The 26246-nt window shown below is 41.5% G+C and overlaps 1 protein-coding gene across 1 annotated transcript in view; it reads right to left on the reverse strand.

Moving 5' to 3' along the window:
* Positions 1-14569: 14569 nt before the first annotated feature.
* LOC308225276 (protein FAM169B-like) overlaps positions 14570-26246 on the reverse strand; it is a gene marked incomplete at both ends in the record, with an annotated part of 39031 nt that continues 27354 nt past the window's right edge. Inside the window, 6 exon segments of the mRNA XM_080625983.1 lie at positions 14570-14632; positions 14634-14717; positions 14720-14776; positions 15782-15858; positions 18972-19100; positions 22022-22204. Coding sequence (XP_080482109.1) covers positions 14570-14632; positions 14634-14717; positions 14720-14776; positions 15782-15858; positions 18972-19100; positions 22022-22204 — 593 coding nt within the window.

A 26246-nucleotide genomic window follows, 5' to 3' on the forward strand; every position in this document is an offset into this window, starting at 1 on the left:
TTTGAAGTGCCACCTCCTAACTTTGTTTACAGTATTGCAAATGTATATATTCCAGCTTGAAATGAGTGTTTCTGCTTTTACTGAGGAAGAGAGGTTTCAGTGATGAAGCTGAGACAAGACTTTCAGAGCAGCCCTGTAAATACCAGGCCTCATTCTCGTAAGCAAAGGAGTAACTGGGAGGCAATGCTGTGCCCGTGCTGCTGCAGGACCTGAGCCCTTGCAAAGCCTGACAACACCGCAGTGTGTGCCCAGGACACCACAATGCTCAGTGCTGCCTGATGCAAAGCCTTTGGTCCTTCTTGAGAGAAAAATCAAGAACAAGAGGAACCAGAAGTCTGTGAGACAGGACCAGTCTAAACACTAATTTGAAAAATTAAAGGAACTAAATATAAACTAGCAAGTTGTGACTACAGCAAAGCTCCTCTCTGGATTCAAACAGAGGAAGTTTAGATTGGATATAAGGAAGAAATTCTTTACTGTGAGGGTGGTGAGGCACTGGAATGGGTTGCCCAGGGAGGTTGTGAATGCTCCATCCTTGGCGGTGTTCAAGGCCAGGTTGGATGAGGCCTTGGGTGACATGGTTTAGTGTGAGGTGTTCCTGCCAACGGCAGGGGGGTTGGAACTAGATGATCTTAAGGTCCTTTCCAACCCTAAATGTTCTATGATTCTATGTTCAGCAGGAACCACACCACGGGACATGCAGTGTGCCCCATGGATAGCAGAATCACAGACACTCACTTTGGTGGCCAATTCTTTCAGAGCAATTCCTCTGAAAGTCAAAAGTCCCTCCTCAAAGTCCCAGGACAGTTTCCAAAAGCTAATACTTTAACTCCAGAAGGCAGTGTTTAAAATGATGTGCATAAAAAAGGCTTCTTCTCAGTTTAAACACAGCCTTCGCCACAGAATTCTTCCCTACAGCCATAAAAAATACCAGTGTATTACTTAATGATATGGCTTATTTATTATTTATTTAAATGATTTATGTAGAGCCTATAGCCTTAACAACTATAGCGATAACGATTCAAAAACCAGAAGCACCATGAAAAGGAGATGCTTAAATAATTAAAAGCCTCCCTCCTTTCCTGAAAGAGAGCCGAGGAGCCATGTGTTTTTCTTTCTTGAGCTTTTTAGTTCTCCTACAAGTGAAAGGGCAGAGTGCCATTGGCTAAATGCCGCCTTAGCAAAGGAAAACCAATAAATCAGGATAACCAGTGTTACTGTAGCTCTTGTCTAGCTCTTCCCATCCATGCACCTCAGAGGAGGGTCAGTACCACAGGACCTATTTTACAGAAGGTGAAACTGAGGACAAGGAGGTGATAGAAGTGGTCCACGGTCACCCATGTGCAAAGTTCATGTGCAAAGCTGGGCATAAATCATTCCTTCCCTCTGCTAGACCAGACCTCATCCACCAAGCCACTGCTTTCTTGTTTTCTCTTCTTAATTTCTTTATTTAGTCTCTGCCTTTTTAAGCATTTACCATGTTCCTTCTTTCTGTCCATCTCTCTTCCATGCCTCTGTTCTCAGTTCCAAGCATTCTGCTTCCCCTGGTAGTCTTTCCCTCCAGGTTTACCCCTCCTGGTATCCACATTTTGCCCAAGTTTTCCAAATAGGTTTTATCCTCTGCAACTAGGCAAATAGTTGGCAACTCACAGCACAAGTGGGTAATTGAGCACAGTTGTAAGTGGATTATCATTGAAATGAGTGATTTTACACAATGCAGTGGGTTCAAGGCAGCAACAGGGTGCTTTGCAATTCAAACATTGTAAGGAGAGGGGAAATATTTTCAGGTTTCATTTTAAAACTTTCTGAATGCAAAAATGGAAGCTGCTTCCCCAGTGGCAAGGCATAAATACACACTGGAAACTCCAGTCACCAAATGGTTGCCTAGTTCTATTAAGGAGAACACATGAATTATGAGAATCAGACATGGCAGAGCAGCTGGAGCAGTAAAAAACTATATAAAATGGTAAAATATATTCTGGACTAGTCTTCAAACAAGCCAAAAAGACAGAAGGTCCTTGGTATTGGTCTTGGAGTGCAAGAGGAAACCCTTAACACTGAAACTTTGGGATCTCAAAGTTTACACCCATGCTGTGGAGCATCCACAAAAACAGCATTGAGAATTCCTGGTCTTGACTGGAAATGCCTAAAGCCAAATCCAACAGCTCTCTAGGGATCTTATCTGTCAGTTTAACATAAAACTAACTCTTTAGCAAATGGATTCCTTCATTTTCACTGGTTTAATTGGGAGTACATAAAGATAAATGAATACCGATTATGATTCTTTTAAAAAAGCATATTCAGGACACTGGACTGAGATTTGGTAAAACTAATTCAATATCCAGCTTTGCCACAAACTTTCTATGACCTTGGAAAAGTCATTTAGGTCTTCCCATCTACATCAGGAAGTTAATCCACCTCTCTAATGCAGAGAGACAGAGGCAGGCACCAGAAGGGTGGGGATGCAGACCACCTAAATAATACATAAAGATATTATTTTCTCCTACTCTTCATCTCCTCTATTGAGTATTGTCTGTTCGATGATGCATTATCTTTATGGCTTAGACTTTCCTCCCACCCCCAATAGGATCCCCACTTCATACACCAGCCTGAAGGAGTGCATTAATACAAATCAGAATACAAGTTCCAAATCGTTATATTTATCTCATCAGAGCTGCTTACATTTAAAAGATGTAACTGTCACAGCGAACAGCTCGCAAGCAATCTGCAAAGTGAAAAGGCGAATAAATGTTTTGTTAAAAGTTCTTTGAGGAGTGATTCTAAAAACCACAATCAACACAAGAAAACCACGGTCTGCTCAGTGACCCATCGAGAACATAAAGAGATATGAAGTTTGAATGAAAAACTTCACAACTTAATCTGCCAAACTACCTCTCTTTATTCTCGGAAACAGCAAATAAAGGAGAGCATTCGTGAATAAGGACTATTCATGGCTGGAAGCAGGTACATTAGATATGGTGGACTGAGAAAGCAGACTCAGTCTGCTGGAGACAGACAGTCGCAACAATTTCCAGTGTCAAAGAAAAATCTGGCACCTTGTTAAATATTAATAAGCTGTCGGGGTCAAAATGTTTAGGTCCTCCCAACTCAATCACTTTCATTTCTACTTCTCAGAAGCCATTCAATTGGAAATACCCTTTCCTGTCTTGCCCCTCCTCATCCTGCCTTCTCACCAAGAACCACACAGAATCAGATGAAAACGGACAGTAAATGAGTTGGCAGCCAAATGACTTTTTTGCCTCCCCTGCCTTTGCTGCTATGCAGCCTGTTATTTTTAGCGAGGCACAGAAAACTTAAACACAAGAAAAAGAACAATGTGAAGAGTTGGTTTAGCAAATCTCTGCTGCATTTTCTGCAGGTTAGTGTTATTGATTACTGACACCTAAGGGTCTGACACATAATCGATAGACCTCATGACCCACATATGTGACATGGCCTGTGGGGGCCTTAGAAACAAGAATGAACATGGCAGCTCCAGCCAAGGCTTTTCATATAATATTTATTTATTTATTTGCAGGCAAAGCTGTTTCTACTCCAATTACTGTCATGGTGAAAGGGATTTGCTCATTTCTTCTCCTGGTACCTAAAGACTAGAGAAAAAAATAATACCTTAACAGGTGAAACAAAAATCTAACTCTACATTAGCAACCTAAGAGCTGAAACACCTCTTCCCTCCCAAATCTACTTACTCACAATGAGAACTAGCCATCTGATGGAGAAAGAACTGCTTGAATAAGAGAAAGAGGCAGAAAGTGTTTCACCAGCTTAGCTATCTTTCTGCAAGGTGCCAGGGCAGCACATGCTAGCGTGGAAAGCACCAGTTTGATTTCAGAAGATTGGAGGGACACAGTCCTCAAAGGTAGATAGTGAGAAAAGCTTTTGTACTGCAGTTTGGAGACCACAGTCTTCTCCAAACACCATTCTTTGTTTCATTTTTGTCTTCTCCCAATACAAAGTGATCACATAGGATTACAGCTGGATCACAAGGGTTCCTTGACTGCAGCATTGCTTTCAGCTGGGATTTTACACTGCCAGAGCTTTCGTTCTTGCAGGTCACTATCTTTGCTGGTTCTGAATGGGTACTGTCTTCTCTTAACAGTATTGACTTTTAGCTTGAGGAGTCTCAGGGCTGAATTCCTACATAGGCAGTATTCAAAGGAAGTCAAACATCTGAAATTGTCCATCTGGATTTTCAGATATTACTGAAGTTTCTCCTCCCACTTCTCCAGTCTATTCTATCGGTTGCCATTTTTCTAGTTTGTTTCTTTTACTGCCTGAAGTGCAATTGCTATAAATTAGTCATTATATCACTGTTTTCTAAGACCAGCCCATACACATAAGCCACATGCAGGCTGCTTGTGGTGGCCACTAAGATAAAGGCAGGCATGTAACTTCAGGAGCATGAACAACTGAGAGCACTATATACAGAGTTAGTGGATCCTGGCTGCAAGAAAACAGGAAACCAAAGAAAGTTAACCATGATCAGGTGGTCTGAGTATGGCTCTGGGTATACATCTTCACCCACATAAACTGACCCTGTCACATAGCAGGGCTATCACCAAGGCTGAATGAAGATCAGCAGGCTTAAGTCTTAGCCTAGTCTCATGTCACTGGAGTGCTCTGCTCTGTAAGGGCTAGATTCTTCACTGCTTTAGGGACTTCAGTATACACAGGAGAGAATGTCATACCACAACTAGGCACCCTGCCCAATCACAGCAAGTTCTTTCCTGGGTGAGAAAATCCATGCCAGAATAGCCTAGACTTCTTCTTAAGTGAGCAATGGCTTTTGTACAGTATCTGCCTTTTTACAGCAAGCAATATAGCTTGCTTTCAAGCCAGACCCCAGGAATCACTCAGTGAGGCTGTGTGAGGCCACAGAATACATCCTGCTGTTCTCTTGCCTGTAGACTTTTTATCCCGCTTTTGTCACATTGACACTTCCCTGGCATATTTTGAATGAAAACACATTTCTGACCCAAAGCTATGTGGACTTTCAATACTTCTTCCAAATCACAAAGAACCAAACTGCTGGAACCAAAGAGTTCCCACCAATAGCAAATAACCAGGACAGAAGCTAAGATCTCACAGCAATCCTTTCTTATATTAAATGCCCTACAATAGCACCTAATCTTGAAATATCAGTCAGCAAAAGTCAATTGAAAGGCTGTTGACAAGTCCCTCCACAGCCTTGTTCTCTGTGCCAGCTTTTGTGTAATGCTGGTAAGATTTCAGTTCTAATAAATTCCTTGTCAACACGAGAAAAGTTTTTATTAGGCCACTGAAGCATGTATTCTGTAATGCATTTAGTGTACTGCACTGTGTGTCATACAGAGGCTAATGCAGCTTAGGCGGTAGAAATGGAAGTATGTGAGGGGGACACACAATCCACACTCACCTGGTGGCCTTCAAGCCACTACAGTTCTATAGCAGTTCACTGCAGCTCTCAGTTCTATTTCAAATGCTTACTACTAAGCCAAGCTTGGCAATTCAATCCTTTCCATTCAAACCCTTTCCTGAACATCTAACTCCAGTGCTTTTCTTCTCTCCCTTAATAAAAACATTGATTCCTGATGCTGGGCAGCTTCACCTCAGTGTTGTGCTCCACCCCAAGCTGGCTGCCCTTGAGGGTGGCATATAGCATACAGCATTCTTGGCTTTGGAAGTGTTCTAAATCCTTCAGGATAGATAACACTACACATTTTACCCCCACACATCTTACACAAGCCACCTACCTGCTTTTTTTCCCCTCTAGTTTTCAATTTCTTTCAAGACACTGTTATTTTATGGAGAGATGAAAAATACCCGTAAGTAAGTCAGAGGCAAATAATAACACCCAGTCAGTTCACCACTAAATACCCGAGGAAGATTTTCTTTTTCCACCAGGCTCAGCACTATCCTGCAGGAGAGATGGCCTGCTGCTATCATTTTAGAGGTGCAATCTCTTTCTTTTTTCCATCCTTCCTGCCACAGAAAATCCTTCACCAGCTCCTGGTAAACACTATTTCTGTTTTATCCTGTTGTGCCACATGGGGATACACTCTGCTGGGTGCAGGTTATTCCTGGTATCTATTTTATGCCTCTGGGAGTTTTCCAGCAGCCGGCAATAATATAGAAGATCACCAGGGCCTGAGATGTGACCAATTACAGCAGACAGCAGTTATTTATAGAAAAGTCAGCAGCACTGAAGCTTAACACCAGCCAGCACACCCCTCTGCTTCCCATCACATAGTGCGTGCTAGCATCCTGCAACGCCCTGAGTAGCAAGGAGTTTTAAGGCAATCACCTTGGTACCTCACAAGACTGTAGAGACACATGGCATATGCCCACAGGACAAGGAAGGAGTAGCACTTTACACACACGGTATCTTCAAACTGCCACAGCACATTTCAGTTTCATAAATCGCTGACCCTAGATGACACTTTCATTCTGAAATCCTTGCCTGCCTACTCAGCAGCATAGCACATGAGGGCACAGCACAGTCGATGTGTACGACCCTGTAACACACACCTTCCTGATTCCCAGCTCTTTGCAAGTGTCTCTTCTCATCTTCTCCAGGACCTGCTATAAGGTCTTTCCAAATATTACAGTACAACACAAGACGACATGTTAGTTAGGTGCCTTTCTGAACTTCCCCAATCATGATATAAACTAAACTACTCGATTCAGCTTTCACTCTCTTGATGCAAAGGTGGAAAATCCACCAAAAAAGCTACAAAAACCACAATAAACAAGTGGAAGATGTTACTTCAGAGGTCATATACTGCTTCACTGAATCCCTCCCACAAGACAGACAATGCTGATGGTACCTAACAAGGCCCATTCTCAGAGCTGACACGCAGGATTGGGACTGTTTGGGTGCTATAGTTTGTAACTCAGGAACCTCACAGCAGTTGCTAAAGAAATGTGGGTTCAAAATGGAATTTCGAATTCTTTTGCCTCTGGAATATTTAAGAGGCTATGTAAGTGCAAACCCGCTCTTGGAAGCTGAGGGGAAAAGTTCATGGCCCCTTTCTGAGGTGAGCATTGAGAGCATAGCACGCTGCAGAATGAAATGCACCATTGCCATCTACTGCCCAGACTGGGAAAGGCTCCTCTCCGTCTGACATGCAGCTCAAGATGAGATCAATGTTTCAGGACAAGGAATCTTTTACTCATAATGAAAATGTGATCTTGACTGATCCGAGGCCACATTACATTAATACAGTCTTCAAAGCTTTTTTAATAATACAATTAACGATTTCTGCCATACCATTGAGAGAATTAAAGACCAAAAAGCTTAAGGGTATTGACCTATTCAGTTTCAGTTTTCAAAATAACCTCAAAGCAACATGGACTATTTTCCTTTCTTTACCCCTCCTCCCTTTAAACTCCCAGATACATAGTTCTTAGATGTGTTGTTCTAGTTGTGTTCATGGCTATCCCACTTGTAGTAAAGATTTGGATAAGTAGAGGGGATCTCCATTCTGATTAGCTAATCCCTTTTATCTTGTGAACCAACAGGTCACTGCTTGCACTACAGTAAGAAGAAAAACATTAATTAGGAAGGTTGAAAGTACAGTTTGACGCAGAAGGAGACTTATTCCCATAAAGGCGCTCTGTTTCATCACCCCCCTTTCTCCAAGCCAAGAGTCTCAATCTCTTCCTCGACCTACCAGCTTGCTAAAGCTCTCATCTGCGCCTTTGCAAATGACTCAGAAAGCCGCCCTGCCTCATTTCTGCTCACAGCGAGTTCACTCCTCAGCACCAGAAACCACAGATTCAAATGACATTTCTCAACAAGTGGTGCTATGAGTTGGCTACTAACTTTAGCCTGAGCACCCCTGGGTTCAAACCTAGCACCTGGGTTCACTCCCTAGCAGCAGTGCACGGCACAGAGTGGTGGCTCCCAGGAATACCCACTCTCAGGATACAGTGGGACTCAAGCTGCTTGGAGGCTGTGGCCAGGATGACAGGACTGACATGCACTGATATGGTTGTTAAATGAGCAAGGTCAGCATCAGAAAGCAGCAACATCCTGGATGAGTTCCAGCATTCAGGAAAAGATTTTAGCCAAACTGGCATTGTATCATGCGCCTCTGTATCAACCGAGTTCTGTTCTGTGCTTGGTTGTTTCCTTTCTTTTCAGGCATTGTATCTACCCCTGGCAGCCCATGTTTATCTTTAAGTAAGGACAAGTGAATCCAGGATAAGTCACTTAGAATTGATTGCAGATACCGGCAGGGTTTGTGAGGGAAAGCCAGCCTCAGCTGAGGCGCCGTGCTACTCCTGGGCAGGATACGAGAGGAAAGAAGCAGAACTGCGCCTGTGCATGGAAAATTGCAGATGAAACCAGGGGACTGTGAAAAATCCATAACAACAATGAAGAACACAACTCGGCCCATGTCATCATCGTATATATTATTGTCCTGGGCAGGGGTTCAACCATGGGATTTGGCTGAGATGATTCTTTGTGATCAGTTTCACCAATCCCCTGCTACAAATACAGAGAATAATCTAGCATCGAAGCTGCCTGCATTGTATTTCCCTGCATTTCTAGGTCCTGAGCAGCAGAATGCTGGCTGCCTCCTGGATTTCTAATAAATACCAGCAGCTTTTTCCCTTGGCTAGGGCAGGTGATATTGTTTGTCCTGACCTTGCTATGTTGAGTGGTGAATTACCAGAGTATGTCTTACCTCCCCCTTCAGATCCCATTGCTGGAATGGGAGGGAATCATTGCTGGCATTGTAATTATACTGCATCAGAGACTGGCTAGTCCAAGGGTAAGTCACTGCAAGGCTGTGATCAGGCAAAACTACAGAGGTAAAAATCAAGCACCTCTATTACTCATAACTGATGTCAGCTCTGTCTTTGGTAGAAACCTGCATTCCCACTCCTCTGCAGGACTGCAGCACCACTCTGTAAGCTTAGTCCTGTAAGTCAAAAGCCAGGCAAGGACAGAGCACAGCATGGCATATCCATCTGCTGGAAGCAAAGGCTCTCTGAAGCTCTCATTCTCAGCTACCTCAATGAGTAGAAAGACCTAAGGTCCCTCCCTCCCATCCCCAGCATGGCAGAGCAACGTGCTTTGCGATCTATTTGACAACTCACAAGGACATTACCTATCGAAGTGTTAGTGTCTTTGATGCCTTAACTGTTCAGGCAGGACATGCTAAATATCATCTTGCAGAAACTTCTGATGTCTACAGGGAGCAAGACCCCTTTTTGACCTTTTCTCTTGCTATTTTGCTGGTTTTGTTCTGTGCTTCTCAGAGGTGCTCCTCCATTCCAGATGCACAAAAGAGGTCAAACTAGCAGAGGTGGCTTGTGCCAAAGGCTTTGGCTTCTACCAAGAGACACTTTAAAAGGAAGATATTTGTGCTTGTGACATAGAGCAAAGAGGGACAATACGTCTTTCACTCCAATTGATTTACCCACCAACCTTCTACGCAAACAAGGATAAAAGCAGCATTTCAGTCTGCATTACAGCAGATGGGCTCTGCATGCAGCACAAGAGAAATAGCTTTAGAAAAGATTGAACCAGCCCCAAAATCTGGAGAGGGCGGGGGAATCAGAAAGCTCTTTTATACGATGCTTCTTGAAGACAGCATTTACCTAAAATGCATCTTAGTTAAGATACTTATCAAAGGCTTGGAGGAGAGGGGACATGCCAAGCAAGAAGAAACTTGGAAAATTAATCAGTTGAACTAATCCTTTTAGGAAGGGCTTTTCTCTTCTCCCTCCCTGCTTGCTCAGAAAGCTGGGATGGGATTACTGGTTCCAGGTAGGAGGATTGAAGGTATGCTGCACATCTGTATCTTTGAAAAGCAGCATGAAATTAATGCCATTAAGCCAAAGCCACTCCTATTGACCAGAGGGCACACACAGCTCTGAGGTGTTTCTCCTCTTAGGGTCACTGACCTTTAGCACCCCACAGTCCAGAGAGGCTGAGCTATTAATTTACAAATCAGACAACGGTGAATGAATACTGACATCCCCAAATGTACTCATCATGGTGAATGCAACCTCTGACTCTCCTCCCTAAGAATGAGAACAAGATAAAAAGTTCAGCTTCATCTAAGTGTCAGGTGGCTGGGAGAAAAGAATTCCTCCAGATGGAGTTTATTGATCTTCCAAAAATGGAGCCTTCAGTTTAAATTAAACCCAAAAAGATTCCTTAAAAAAAAACCCACCTCCAAAAAAACAACCCCAACAACCTTCAAGACAGAAAAATTCAATAAAGCAAGGATAAAGTCTAAGGCAAATGGAGAAGATTAAACTGAGACTTTACCATCACGTTGGATTGCAAATTGAATAGCGGCTAATTACAAACTCCTAATTTTGTCTCCTGTGTACTTAAATTTTATTGCATGCTCATCTGTAAGAAGGCATACATAAAGGAAGGCCTAAGTCAATACCAAATAACTAACTATAGCTGGATGCATTCTTTGTTTATGCAATTGAGCGCTAAATTTGACAAAGCAGAAATTCCATTTGGATGTGTTAATTTGTTTTTTTCTGCAACATCCTTGATAGGCAAATGTTAAGAAGAATCCAGTTGGGTGCTGAAGTAGAGAGTGTTCCCTCCCCCTCTTCATCCACAGAAAAGGACACTAAAATGTGGACTTGAACACCCCTAAGTGACTCCAAATCAACTGCTGTGTTTTATAGACCTGCCAAGGCTTCCTTTAGGAACATGGCTCATTCAGACAGAATCAATCCCAATTACGTCAGCCAGGCACTCAGCTCTAAGGATGTCACCCAGCCTTTGTTTGGACACAGTCAATGCAAAGGTGCCAAGTGAGTCTGTTTTTCACACTAATGAGTTCAGACAAGTTAGCTGGAGTTTTTCTACTTTGGCACCTACTTATAAGGCAGCTTTCTAAATGGTTCATTTCTCATAATCAATTAATACAAGTGAAAAGTGGTTATTTAGAGTGTTTAATTTGTATTTCTAAACATTCCACACAAAAACCATAGCAGAAAGAAGACATCAGAAGTTTCAATAAGGTGACTTCTAGCAGACCCTTCAAGAGCAGTCCAGGAGTGTCCAGACAGATCCCCTAATACATTAATGTCATCACAGAGATGGGAGGGAAGGATATTGACCCAAGTCAATTTGCCTTTAGGACACATACCAACCACTCTCCTTTTCTAAGGCTGAGAATATTAATAGCATGTTACATGACAAATGTCAAAGAAAGTGCTCAGTAGTACTTTGATGCAATGTATGTAACAGAGAGAGAAGGGAGAGAAATGGAAAATCAGATGCTCAAGTTATCTGTTGAACAGCTAAGACAGACTCCTCATGCTGGAAAACCATGAAGTATAACATGGAAAAGTCCTACCCAGGCTTCCTGATGAAACAAGCATACCAAGGGGGACAATCTGGGTGCAGTTTGCATACTGTGCTACTCTTACAACTTCACCTTGGCTTGAGAAAGTCAACCCAGGGCCCACTTGAGACAAACTCCACTGACACAATGAGACTGAATGGTAAACATGAGACAAGCTTCACCACACCCTCATCCTCCTTTCTCTGAGGAAATGAAGCCCACGAGTGATGCATTTAAATCTCGGTCAACGTCTCAAGCACCCGAGATGACGACAATGTTATGCTATGTAATGGTGCCATCTCGTGGTAATAATAAAGATAACGCTGGATCGACTACATTTTCAGTAGTATGCTGCAGCCATTGTGGCCACTGAAGACAACAACATTAAACCAGGTATGTTTTAAAGAGCATGTTCACCATAAAGACACCCACAAGCACGTAAGAATCCATGATGATTTACAACCACAGGTCACAGCAGCCCGGAAATGCTAACCCATGACAGTCAGTGGGATTGTAACTGCAACTGGGCCTCTGATGATGTTCAGGCTTCTAAGAGGAATAGGAAAAATGGAAAATGTCTCTGAAAGGATAAGAAGGATGAATCAAGGTCAGGAAAGCCTGACTCACAGAGACATCCAAAAACCAGCACTGTTCACTGATGTCGTGATGGGCATGAGGTATCCATCCACGCACTGAAAGAATCGTGGTAATACCAAGAGCCATAGCTCAGCATTAAACAGAAAAGCAAAATCCATCGTAGGAGACTAAACCAAAATGAATTCAGCCTAAAAACACTGGGTGCACCTGTAAACACAAAACTTCAGAACAACTTGCCAGTGAGTGTGGCAGAATTCCCACTGCCCAGCATCGGAAAAATCAGAACTGTCAAATCAAAACAAGCTTTCTAAAAAATGGGTTGTTTCAACCAAAACCAATGATTTTTTGATCCAGCAACCATGCATGAAATTGTCTGGCTTACATTATGTGAAACATCATGACAGATTAACGTAATGAAACTGCCTAGCCTTAAAATCCATATGTTTACTTGTCTTGAGAGTGATTCAAATACTTTATTTAGTTGGCACGCACACACCCAGGCCCCTGCTAACACTGATGTTGCTGTCTAACATATAACTTGTAGACCAGACTTAAGTGCCTATGCTTGTAAGTACAATAGGTACATCTGCCATCTCTCTCTCACACACACAGTTACCTCTAGGCCTCCAAAGCAGAAAATCCCATCATGTCAAGCCACCACCACCAGAGTGCAGATTCAGAAGCAGATTAAATCCAAGGTTTTGAAAGAAACACCAAAAATTGGAATGCTTTTTCAAGCCTTTGCCAACTTTTCCAGCAGTCTCAAACCACGTATCCTTGAGTAAATGCAGATTTATTTAAAAGAATTCCCACTGTAATGAAAAGATGTCTGTGCTGTTGTTTTAGGGTTTTTTTCTAGTATGTTCTATTAAGACAGTGAAGACATTGGATCTATTTCTGCTTCAGACCCTCTTAGGATTCTTGTGATCTCACCAAGAAGCATTTCATACTGCCAAGAACGAGTTGCAGGTCCAAACTTCTAAATTAATCAGACACCTTAAAGCACTAATATTACCCAAAAAATAAATAAGAAAGAAACAAAAATCAATATTCAGATAATTGCTCTGTAAGTCAGCATTTCTGAAACAATATGGAGCAAACCTGTGCAAACTAGACATGAGGTAAGTTTGCCAGGCTACTGCAACTCCGAATCAGCTTTCATGAGGACAGATATAACCATTTTCTATCATATTTAGGAGTAACTGGTATTGCCATTCTTCACAAAAACTGTGTATTTCTAAAGCCATACATTAAGTAACAATATAGGCTGCTACACAGGAGGACACAGAGTTTCCGTCAGTCTTTATAGCGCACCCTTTGCGACTTGATAAATCAACAACCTGAAGATCAACTGATTATAAAGTTAGTGCTAAATGCATTCTCTTTGAGACAAGAGAACCATAGCAACATGATTAAGGCTGGCACACAATTCAGTGTTTTAATTCTCTTGGCAAAAACTTGTAACTTCCAATTATAGCTTTTTTTTTAAAGTGATGCCTAGAAAGGTCTGATTTCGATTTGTCTCAGGCATATGGTTTACTGAGCAGCTCAACAGGGGAGGAGTTACTTGGATACATGAAGAATTGCTATATTAAATCATGACATCAAACAAAAATGGGGCAACAGGGCTATGTGTGAGCAATTACGCTGTACGAGGGGGAAATATACATCCCCACAGTGTACCCACAATGCCTGCCTACAAGAACTGTCTCCCTGGAAATGCTGCTTAAGTTTCTGGAAAGAAATAGCTACCTCTTGTTTTAAGGCACCCACTTAAGAATTAAGGCTGCTGGATCTATTCAGGTTCATCAAGAGCCTACTGCTGCTCACCACTGAGCCTACCTCTGCAAAACCTTCTCTGCCACTGGACCTGATCTGATCCTTTCACCTGTAATCATTAATACAATGGTCAAGCTTTAGAGATTCCCCATGAAGGATCTAGTAAAATGTTATGCTTCCAAGTTAATTAAGTTAACTAAACATTAGGACAGAGACTACAGGAAATAAAACATGCAATATGTAATCTACACGAAGTTCTACACCCTGAACTTACACATAACATGATCACAGTGCCTGAATTTAAAGTCAGTTTAAAGCCTGTGCCTTGCTCACTCTTCTCCGTACCAAACTTCTCCTGTACTACCCTGTCCACCACAGGGCTTGAGGCAGATTTTTCTGCTAGAAAAGCTCAAATGAAAGCAATTCAAGATCACTTGTTTGCTTTGAAAGGAAGGTTACAGCTGTCATTCTGATACCAACGTGTGTTGTGGTATCTCTCTTCCATAATGCAGGATGTGGTTTCCATAGAAATATCTTCTTACATCAGTATCTACAAGCCCTCCAATTATTCCCTTTTCGACATCTCGTGCAATCCAACAGAATCTTTTCAGAGCAGGGAAACAGCAAGGCTCAACTACTACTTAATGACTTGGTGAGAAGAAAAAGAAAAGGACAATTAGCAAACAAAAGCTTTATTTAAAACAAAACACAAGATGGAGAACATGTGTCTTGCAAAAAAAATACGTCTTACCTGAAGAAATCTCTCCAGTGTTACACATCATGAACAGTCAATTACAATGTTTAAGACCATACTGAGATTTTGCTGATTTTCAAAAGGGTAAGTATGGTATAACTCTGAATTATTTGGTGGCCTTATCTCCAACTAAGCCCCCAAGGCCTGCTCTGTTTTCAGAATCCTTTTCATTGCTGGGTATTGCCTGCACCTTGTTCTAAGCTCCCTTGTTCAGGATCCCGTGAGTTCAGAGTCCCTGCTGCTGCTGCTGCGTCATCTTTTTCTCTGTGGCATCTCCTGCCACTTTCCCAACACCAGGAATGTATTCAACGCCCTGAAATTAGAACCAAGACACAGGAACACTAAATTATACACCAAAAACATAAACAGTGACTTAATCCTAATATGAAATGCTTCTGTCAATCAAGACCAACATGTAAATGCAAGGCAATTGCATTGTTTGTATAGAACAGCTTCATTCCTGCTGCTCTCCCTGACTTCCCAGAAGTGTCAGCATAAAGAAAACTAGGAGTACACAGAAGCCTTGATCTGGTTGGGTGGGCTCTGAAGCCATGACCACAGCACATAATACAAGAGCGTGCACCACAGGGGCCAGTGCTGTCATAGCTCCCCCAGGAAACCCATGTCTGAAGAAAACAAACTGATTTAATTGTGTGGCAACCAAAATGTGCTGGGGAAACAACCCCTACAGCTCTTTGTTTTGCTTCCACTCATCTCTCCTTTTTCTTTAGTACTTGAAAAAGCTTCATTACTGTGATTTGTTTTCTCAGATACGTATACCCCTAACTAGGTTCAAGGCTTCATTCAAACCTCTCAGCCTGTTTTAGGCTTCCATCCTGCATAAAGCTAAGCACAGTCAGATCTGCAGCTAAGTAGTGGAATAAAATAATTAGGACCTTAAAGAATTTGGCTTATTCGTTCCAAAGGTGGCACACTAAAGCCCCTGTATAGGCACAGGAAAAATAACAATTCAATTCCAAAAGCCATTGCACACACAAACCTTGGAATTTGCTGTGTGCCAGCTTGGTTACAGTTCCCTTATCTCACTAAGGATCAAACTAAAACACTTAGTGAAAACTACCCTGTAGTCTTTAGCCTCTCAAACTACTATAGTTATCTATATTAGTTACAAGAATCAATTACACATGTATGTATCATATAGCTATGATTACCTACATAAAGCTATGAGTCAGTAGGAAAAAGAAACACCTATAGTGGTCTGTGATGGTCTCTCATATTTAAACCTCACTATCTCATTAAAAATTAAAAGGCCAACAAGGAAAAAATAGATCATAAAATAGCAAATTAATCACTGTATATTATTCATCTGGTCCACATCTGCTTGTCTGGGTTTACGAGTTTGAGCATTCTCCATACAAGAGCCTACTTCAGCCTCTGGAGAAATGAGGTGAACAGTTTTGCCCCACAAAGAAACAGGAAAAAAAAAGCAGACTTCCCTTCCAATTCTCACTTAAAAGAACACACCAGAACAGGCCACCTGAATGCTACCTGCAATCCCTCTTGCCTTGCTTTGGTTAATTAATCAAAGCAGGGTGCCCAGTGACACTACCACAAAAGACTAAGGGGAATAACTAAGGGGAATAAGCAAATTTCTTTCGGTCTTCCTTAGCATGAAAGTTCTGCTAAATAGATAATCCATTCATCTCTTACATCCAGAAAACCCATATCCCCCATATCCCTTCCTCCCTTTCAGAAAGTGCAGACAGTCTGACCAATTCAGACACAGGATTATAAGCAATCATTTGAAATTGATTTTCATTCCTGCTCAGTCTGCTCATTTTATGCATTACTTCACATTTATATGCTTTATGTATATTACTAAACTACTTTTCACCGCCTGTTAGATTTAGCAGCTAGAACCAAATCATGTTAAATGATTTCTGTTCCTCCAATCAGCCCCAGGAGACAACTGTCACTGTGTGCCTGTTACTATTTGCTGTAAATAAATCTCCCCATTTTTCAAACACTAAGAATTAATTCAGAAGGAACAATTGCAGCTGTGTGTGACAACATACTAAACAGCTTTATTTTTACAGGTATATGTATGCATGCAGACAGAAATATGTGTTTATTTATCCGTCTGTGTATCTGTGCACATCCGAACTGAGGTATCAGCTGGAGGTAACCAGCGTGCTGCAGTTCAGCTGTATTGCCACTAGATGCAGCCACATAACCTTGCAAAACTTAACACCCTGACCTCAGGGTTATAGAAACCTCTTTCAGAGTCTCTCTGACTGGAGAATTCTTACAACATTAATGGTGTTCAATCCTGAGCACTGGGGAGAGGGGGAAATGAGAATTGACAGGTTTTCTTCTCAATAATTTTGTTCTAAACCGTAGCATGGCACATGGCAATGGGGACGTAAGAAATCAGAGCAGAGCAAGACTTGTCTATTTTCATGGTTGTTGCCATAGATCCAGACTGGAGTTGACAATACTGAATTACACTGTGTTTTGCTTTCTACATAACAGAGCAAGTCACTGTGAAGCACTCTATTCCCAAGTGACCCCCTAAAGATAGAATCATAGAATCACTGAATAGTTTGGGTTGAAAGGACCTTTTAAAGTCATCTCGTCCAACCCCCCTGCAATGAGCAGGGACGTCTTCAACTAGATCAAGTTGCTCAGAGCCTCATCCAACCTGACTTCACAAGCTTCTCTTTATGTGTATGGGAAGCAGCACACTAGGTCAGATAATAAAGGATTCCTGCACCCAGAAAATGCTCTTGCTTTATCTGCTATTAACAGATAGCATGAAGCTGTGGAAAATTCTCTTGTAATTTCCTTACCAGCTATTAGACAGAGCTATGCAGAAGTAATGCTGCTTTCAGGACAAAGCAAAACCAGGGAAAACCTCCCTTACTTTTAGGAGGCTTTATCTGTCCTGTACCCTCCCTCAGTACTTCCTTGGGGGCACAATATGCACAGTACTGGGAAAACACAAGCACAAGAAGCACAACAGTTTCCATATGTGAAACAGACAGAATATATATTAAGCACTGTTTTAAGTATTTGTTGTCTAGTGAGTTGATTTACCACTGAAGATGGATGAAATAAAGCCTGTTCAGCACATTCAGTGTAAAGGAGAGTGATGCCCAGTCAGCTGTGCACCAGTATGGAGAATATAATTTAAATAGCTGATTTTTATTATATATTTTAGTGGTAAATTCACTTGTTTCTGCTGCCTTTCACTATAAAGATCACATTGTGATTCGCAACCCACATAAATACACATACAACACCCCTCATTTCTAGCTTATACTTTCCTTCCTTCTTCTGAGGACACATGAGATAAGAAGTACCTCATTTACATGCAGAACTGTCCCAGGCAGTTCCCAGGCCTCTGTGTACTTTTTACTGACAGCCACTCTGGTGGAATTATATTTCCCCATGTTCTGGGTCATTTCTCTTTGTTTGTTTTTGTGGCAAAAGACGGCAAAAAAAAAAAAGGAAAAAGAAGCACAGTCTCCTCCACCATCCACTTTGTTTGCTGATCTGATCACAGTTCTCTTCAACTGCCATCAATAAACTGAACTTAGCAAGATGGATTAAAGGGAAGAGCAGCACCAGTTTTTGTTGGTTTAAAGCATGAGGAACATAAATATAATGGCTTCAGAGGAACCCAGCCTAGGGCTAAATTCTGGCTTAACTCTCCTGTGGGATGCTGCAGACAAGATGAAAAGCAATGTCTCAACTGAAGGTCCCCAAGCCAATACAAAGCAGGATAGATGTGGGAAGGCATGGGAGCAATTTGCTCTGTAGCACTCCTCACGGCACTTCCAGAAAGAGACAATTCGTGCCCTTCTTTTGCAACCTAATGCTTATCACAGCTTATAGGCATACAGCAGAGGGGCCTGTCTGGGTCCCCAAGCCAGCTGAACAGATTACATCAATAGGATCCCCATATGAACTGCCGAAAGGTTTTCCTACTCTATCACTATCTTTTGTGAAGTAGACAGAAAATGCTCCCAGCAAGACAGATTTACCCTGTAGGACAGCACTTCGAGTCTTCCAAAAGCCATAATGAAAATGTTTGTGTTTCCATCCAAGAATGGCATTGGCAGCAAATTGAAGGTAATTAAACACACTGCCCATTGGCCATACAAAATTTCTTTTCTGTATTAATTTCAGAGAAACAAACCCCTTTCTATAACCCAGACATTGTGTTGTGCAACAGGAATTTTTTGGGCTAACTTCTACTCTTGCTGTAAGTGCACTGCAATGGGAGTTACAGCCACTTTATGCCAAGACTGTGCTTTGTTCAGTATCTCTCAGATGTTCTGTAGTTCAATTTCATTACCTCATAAGTTCTAAGAATTGTCCTGTTTACTGGGAAAAGACCAGTGAACAAGACTGCACACTCAGTAGTTTCTCCATGTGCAAACAACAGAGAAACCACCTATTTATTATCACTATCCACCCCTTGATTTATTTCTTATCTTTATATAACTAACATGGCCAAGTTCACACTGTTTATTTTAACTCACTTCCTGAAGAGGATGACTCCATCTGAATTTTTAACCAGATATTCACTCGCTGGCTCCAATCTCCTGGTGCTTCCACCTCCCACAGTCGCTTCTGCTCCTCAGGATAAGTCTGCAAGAATTTCTGGCAAACTGAACAGGAGAAAGCAAGGGGTAAAAGCATGAATGAGTGAAAAGTACAGTGGAGAAAGGAGAGTGTTCTATCCCAGAAACCTCTCAGACCTACTTTCGTTAGTTCCTTTGGAAATCTTTTCTTCTTCTCTTCTCATCTTCCTTTCTCTTCCTTTAGCTGGGGCTTTTAGGCAGAGTCTATGTGGAATTACCTAAACAGGCACGACTGAATCCTGTCCATCTGCTTCTGTCTACATTACCTCCTTGTAAGCACAGAAATACAGGACTTGAAATGACTTACTGATCCACCTTCTTCTGGCACTGCATCACAGAACTATCTCCAGACACTTGGCAGGTTTGAGACTAACAACAGTGTGGGTTTTTTCACCCTCACTACTCTGAAATGAAAGGTGTTTCAGTATCTTCCAGCTCTAACCATTAAGAATGCTACTCTAATTTCTATTTATAAACACAACTTTGTAGCAGTTTGTTCTTGGGCCAATACTACCCTCCATTTTCCTACTGCTACCCTGCACTCTGCTGCTGGGGTTCATTTACTTCTTTGGGTGTGGAAAACAGGAAATAAGAACAACTAACAGAAGAATAATGGCAATACCTGTGTCAGATGCACAATTGCCCTTAGAAACCATATTCCCACAGATCCCCATCACTGACAGTACACACTAAACATCAGTGTAATTTGGATAACAATCAAATTTTGGTTTGCTTATGTTATCCAACTGAAATCTGCCTTATTTAGAGGTTTCCTTAGGATGCCTGCAGAGCCAAGTGAAGCATATGTCGTAGGACACACAGTTCAAAGAATTTAAAGGGTATTTTTTAACTTTCTTTAACCACCATTCTATGAGTTCCATCAACTGCACTAAGACAGCAATCTGTAAACAACTAAAGTATTCTCATGCTCTCCTCTGTTCATTGTAGTTCATCATCCTACAGATTGGTAACGCATCTTTAACATTCACTTGAGTTTAACAATGGGATGTCAAAACAAAAAGGCTAATTCTGGTATGTAAACATTTGCCTTACAGTAATGAGCAGATCCCTGGCATTAATTGTATCCCAGGATATCCAAACTAAATTAATCATTTCAATAAAAGCTACTGAAAGTAACATATATGCCAAAATAGAGATATCTGCTAAGTGGCTTTTTACTTCCTTTTAGGCCTCTATAGCACATTAAATAACATCCTTGTGAAAACAGCGCACATTTTGTACAGAGATTTAGAGTAAAACATTGCATTCTTTTGTCAAAGTATGAGATTGTGGTTCCAATGAAATTAAAAACAGGCAGTGGCTTCAATAGACTCAAAATTTAACTTACAGTATTAATATTTTTATAAAACTAGGACCCAGAAAACCTAATTAGAACATGATGCAAGTCAAATTTATTCACTGTTAGCTCTAAACTTGAGATGAAAGCATAGTCTTGCAATATATATCGCTAGTGTTAACACATAAACAACACAGCTTTCACATCCATAGCGTCAACCATTGGTGCCTGACATAGGAAAATGGATATTGTTGGGAGAAGAGAAACCATGTTGTAAACACTATTTCTTCCTGAATTTTATAGCAGTACCTTAGGAGCTCTTGGGGTACCTCTGCATACATTGGGGTACATTTGTATACATTTAATGGCACATCCTGACCAAGAAAAAGAACCAATACAGTCAAAATTGTGTTGACACTTCTTAGGAAATGGCCATAAATTGCTAAGTCAACAGAAATATCTCCCCCAGAATGATTGTAAAGGCTGTATACCATACAAAGAGCAACTTCAGGGAGAAATGCTTTCCTGAAGAAAACAGATTTATAAATAATGTGAGCACAGGTATTTTCTGTACATTTTACTAGCAAAACCAGAACTTCAACCTGACCACGGAGAATATATATAACTACTTAGTGATCTTATAGAAGTGCCAAACGTTCAAAGAAAGTCGATAAGAAACAAGTACTGAAGCGACTGGATGAATGAGCAGAGCCTAGATATATCACAGTATCACAGTATCATAGCATGTTAGAGATTGGAAGGGACCTCAAAAGATCATCTAGTCCAATCCCCCTGCCAGAGCAGGAACACCTAGATGAGGTTACACAGGAATGTGTCCAGGCGGGTTTTGAATGTCTCCAGAGAAGGAGACTCCACAACCCCCCTGGGCAGCCTGTTCCAGTGTTCCGTCACCCTCACTGAGAAGAAGTTTCTTCTCAAGTTTAAGTGGAACCTCTTGTGTTCCAGTTTGTACCCATTACCCCTTGTCCTATCATTGTTTGCCACTGAGAAGAGCCTGGCTCCATCCTCGTGACACTCCCCCTTTATATATTTATATACACTAATAAGGTCACCCCTCAGTCTCCTCTTCTCCAAACTATACAGACCCAGCTCCCTCAGCCTTTCCTCATAAGGGAGATGCTCCACTCCCTTAATATGGTTTTATTAATATGGTTTTTATTATATATAATAAAATATATTTATTATATTAATTTATTTATATTATATAAACCTTGAATATGGTTTATTAAATCTGATTTCTTACAAATGCAGTATCTACAAGAGCATTATGAGTGTAATGCAGACTTGGCAACATCGTACGATTTTTTTTCCCTCTGGTGTAAAATAAAATGGGTAAGTCACTGTCCAGGGCAATGACATCTTTCCCTTTCTAAGAGTAAGATAGGAAAGCACAACATCAAAAAGGCAGAATGAGTTTTATGCTTCTCGTTATCTTACATAAATTTTGGCCTACCTTTCTGCAGGAAATTCCAGATGCCTCTAGAAAAGTGACCAGCTGCACGCTAACAACAGTGCAGTTCAGACAAGTGCACTGAACTCTTACACAGTTCAGAACATCCTACCAAGACCATATTGAAATGTATACATTATACATGACCCTTACCTAACGTTTCCACATCAAATGATTTACCTTGATACATGGCAGCAGAAATAGGGCAGCTGATCCCCAAGGCATCCTCAGCCACGAAAGACTGACAGAAATCATCCAGCATTTTCATCCCTAGGCCACTTCTTCTGTACTTCCTCCGGACAAATATAGTATCCAGAACTGGCAGCAAGTAACACTGACTGGTTGCACCATCACACAGGCTCCCTGAAAGCCGACAGTAAAAAATACATTAATTTGAAAACAGAATTGTTATTTCCGCACTAACTGCTATGTGATTCTATCCACAAATGCTGCCCTGATACCTTTCCACAGGCTGTGAGGGTGACCCCCAACTAAAGTGCATTTGCATAGATAGTAGAACACTTTCCAGGAGGAAGGTCTGTGCCATCAAGCTGCTTAACATGTGGTTGACAGGTCTTATCACAGTATTTTCCAGACTCCAATTCTTCATAATCAGGCCACGTAGGCACACAAGCAACATACATGGGAAAGTTCGCTGAAAAGAACTGGGCTACAGCCAGAGAGGCTCAAACATTCTGAATGTAATCTCAGTATCTTCCTTTAGCTTTTGGCTATTCCAGTAAATCACCCCACAAACTCTTCTATGAGATACACTGAACCACACAATGCAGTATGACCTGGATGCTCAGAAGGTCCATACTGCCTGATGCAGCTGGGCAGTGGAGCAGGCTTCCAGAGAAAACTCCCAATACTGTTTAAGTTACCAATTTCATAATGACTGCAGGGAGAGAAGAGAGGCTCTCCTGGCCTCTGCATACACTGCTGTTGTACCTTCCCAAATGGTACGGTAACACTCTTAAGCATGAAATTTGACTGGCCCCGTCATTTACACCTCCTTTCTGACTTTTACTGGTCAGAAAGTTATACAACCTCTTTACTGCATATTCAGTCTTTAATATTCACCGAATTCTGTAGGCAACTGTACAAAAGAATATTTCTCTCTTTTAGTTATGGGTCAACATATACCCAGGAATCATCTTCAAACCTTTGCTGGTAAAAGAACCGCACAAAAAGTGTTGGGATTGCTCCACCTGAAACAGATCCCTAACTGCTCATGCTCACAGTGACTCCAGGCCACAGGAAGCGAAGTCCATTGCTTGCCTGCTTCAGAAGCCAGGCAGCCCCAACAACCCAGCATGTAACAGGGAGACAAATGACTTCCTAAAGAGGAAGAACCATGACTGAGAAAACAACAAGCAGAATCCAAGTGATGGCTGAACTCACAGCAGCACCTCAGAATCCCAGACTGGTTTGGGTTGGAAAGGACCTTAAAGCTCCTCCAGTTCTAACCCCCTGACACAGGGAGGGACACCTTCCACTCAGCCAGGTTGCTCCAAGTCCCGTCCAACCTGGCCTTGAACACTGCCAGGGATGGAGAAGCCACAGCCTCTCTGGGCAGCCTGTGCCAGCACCTCAGCACCCTCAGAGGTTCAACCTTCCACTGCAGCACACAAGAGTCACACCTCTGTAGGTAGATGAGTACAGATGTTAATTAAGGCATTTGGGTATAAAACCATAAACAACTGAGTGATGCATTTTTAGGAATTGCTGCAAGTGCTCTTTTGTAAGTCACTCGATTTCTACTGAATAGTAATTTATCACACATATACGTGCTTCTAGTCCATCACTTGAACTTCTGCTATCAGTGTTAAACCAGGGTTTTCACTCCAGGATGGTTCTTGCTAATAAACACATCAAGTCAGTCACTTGAAATCACAGGGACACAACATAATGCTCCACTTGTGGACAAAATACAGACTCAAGTATAAGCCTCCAAGCTATTAAAAACTCAGTTCTCAGTGAAAACTGTCAAAAAAAAATAAAGAATGAGAACCAAGGGATTTATTTTGCAATCACTTATGGTAAACTCAAACTGGAGTCAAGAGAAAGTTGATTAAGAACAGACATTCAGAGTCCAAACTTTTAATGTTCACGCTAAACAACTTCGGGTCCTGTTGCAGGAGGTACATTAGCAATCCACAGTGCAGAATACCATAAAAACACAATCTCAAACTACTTGACAGCATAAACATTCAACCCTGAAATCAATAACCAACACCAGTTCACCAACTACCTACACATAGGATAAGGTCACCATCGAAATGTCTCAGTGATTTCATTTTCATTTTGAGAAAATATTTATAAAACCTTTATGCTGCTTGTACCTGGGTACATGGCGGTTGAAATAGAAATGGATATCCCTGCCTTTGTAACAGAAAAAGATTACATTTTCTGACTTTGTTGCTTAAACCTCATCAAGACTTTCTCGGTTTTCTTTCTTACCACCTTCTAGCACACTACGCAGTCTAGTTTTCAGTCTCATGAGACACAAAACTTTCATCACTTCACTAAGACCTGTTTCACAGTTTTACAGATACCCTACTGAATGGCTGTTCCTAAATTCCAGTATAAGACTTTTAACAGATTCCTTTCTTCTTTATTGTATCGCCTTAGCTATCTCAAACTGAGGTCCACTTCTGTTCCTTGAGTTGGTGGTTTGGTAATTTTTGCTGACAGTCACCAGGCCTGACTTTGATTTATTCTCTTTTCTAGGATGCTAATTCAGCAAAGCAATACATGACTATATTTAACTCTAGACACTGATTTCTCAAGGCTGTGAAGAATCCACACCACACATACTCAGCCACACAACAAGACCATGTCGCTCTATAACCAATCCATTCACATCCAGGCTTGGTCCATCCCTGCTTAATTAAAGTGCGTGCTTAACTTCAAACACATGTTCAAGCACATTGTTGGAAAAGGATGGTTTTTATGGTGGCAGTGTTTATAACTTCTCAATATTCGTAACACATGATGGGTAGTTACCCTCTTTTCATCAGCCAAAAAATTGAGTATATCCCAAGTCCCATTGTTAGCTGCCAGCCCAACAGAGATGCTGGATTCCAGCAGTGTTGCACCATACATTCTAAGAAAGGAACAAACTTTTCCTCATGAACTCAAGAGCTTTAAGAATTTCTGCATGTTGCCAAGTGTCCTTATAAGTTTATTATTATCTCATATAGTCTCTCTTCTATAAATCGTGGTGAGACTGCTGCGCACCAATCCCAGGAGCTGAGTGATTTATGTCCCTGCTCCTAAATCTGTGTTGAGAAGACAACAAAAACTCGTAATGTCTAAAGGCACTGTGAATAAAGAAACCATGAAGCCATTCTTCACCTTGTCCTTGGGAGGCACATTGGAAGAGTCATAGCCCACAGCCAGTTAAAATAAACAAACAAACCAACCTCTGCAACAGAGGCCACTTTGTCTCTGGTTCCCATCCAATTGCACAGGGGTTACCGTAAGCTAATGGTGGCCCAGAGGTGACCACCAGGATCTCACCCATTTGGTTCAGATGTTTGTTTCACTGTTGAAACACACCAACAGACCAAGTTTTGAGGTAAGGGAGGAGACAGGGAAAATAAGGGCATTGGGATGGAGATGGAAGCATTCATAGAGTCTGCCCTTTGAAAGCCTTTGATCTGTTTGGTTAGGTCACGAGTGCCAAATGACCAACTTATGAGCCAGCAAAATGGTAAACAGATATTACAAGGGCAGGAAAGCAGACAGCCATTAGCATTCCCAAAGAGCCACAAACCAGAAAAAAAAACAACAATCCAGTCCCCACATCCAACAGAAACCAAACAAAACAAGGTTGTGCATACTGACTATTTCCCTGCTGAACAAGCTGGCTTGGCACACACATGTTTGGACAGGCCTAAAGCAGGCTTAATGCTTGTGTAAAGGGTGGGGAATATTTCTGCTGAATAGAACCCAAGGTCAACCCATTGTGTGAGTTTGTATGTGAGAAGCGGAACAAAGGTTCTGGCTTCAATAAAATCAAATTAATTCATGTCTTGACTGGTATGTAGTCATTTAATTTTTATTACAGCCAGAACCTTCAGTCTGCTTCAGAAATGCACATTAAAAATATTATTGCTAGAAAACAGAGGGAGACAAAAGCAATTATGCAACAAGATTTCAGCTGATTGTCTGTCAGGTTAACTTCAATTCTGAGTTAATTTTTAATTCTAAAAGAAACATATGTAATCAGTGAAAAATAAAATCCCATTATCTTTTGGGGCTCTATTTCTAGAGAATACAACCTGGGCCACCAAAGTATTAAAGGAAATTTGTGAAGGCTTGCATGAAGAAAGGTGTGAAATGGATTTTAGCTTGGGTAGCCACTTCCAAAGACCATCTCTAAGGCTCTGGGATAGGT

The sequence above is a fragment of the Psittacula echo genome, assembly GCF_963264785.1.
Source record: "Psittacula echo genome assembly, chromosome: 10".
NCBI lineage: Eukaryota > Metazoa > Chordata > Aves > Psittaciformes > Psittacidae > Psittacula > Psittacula echo.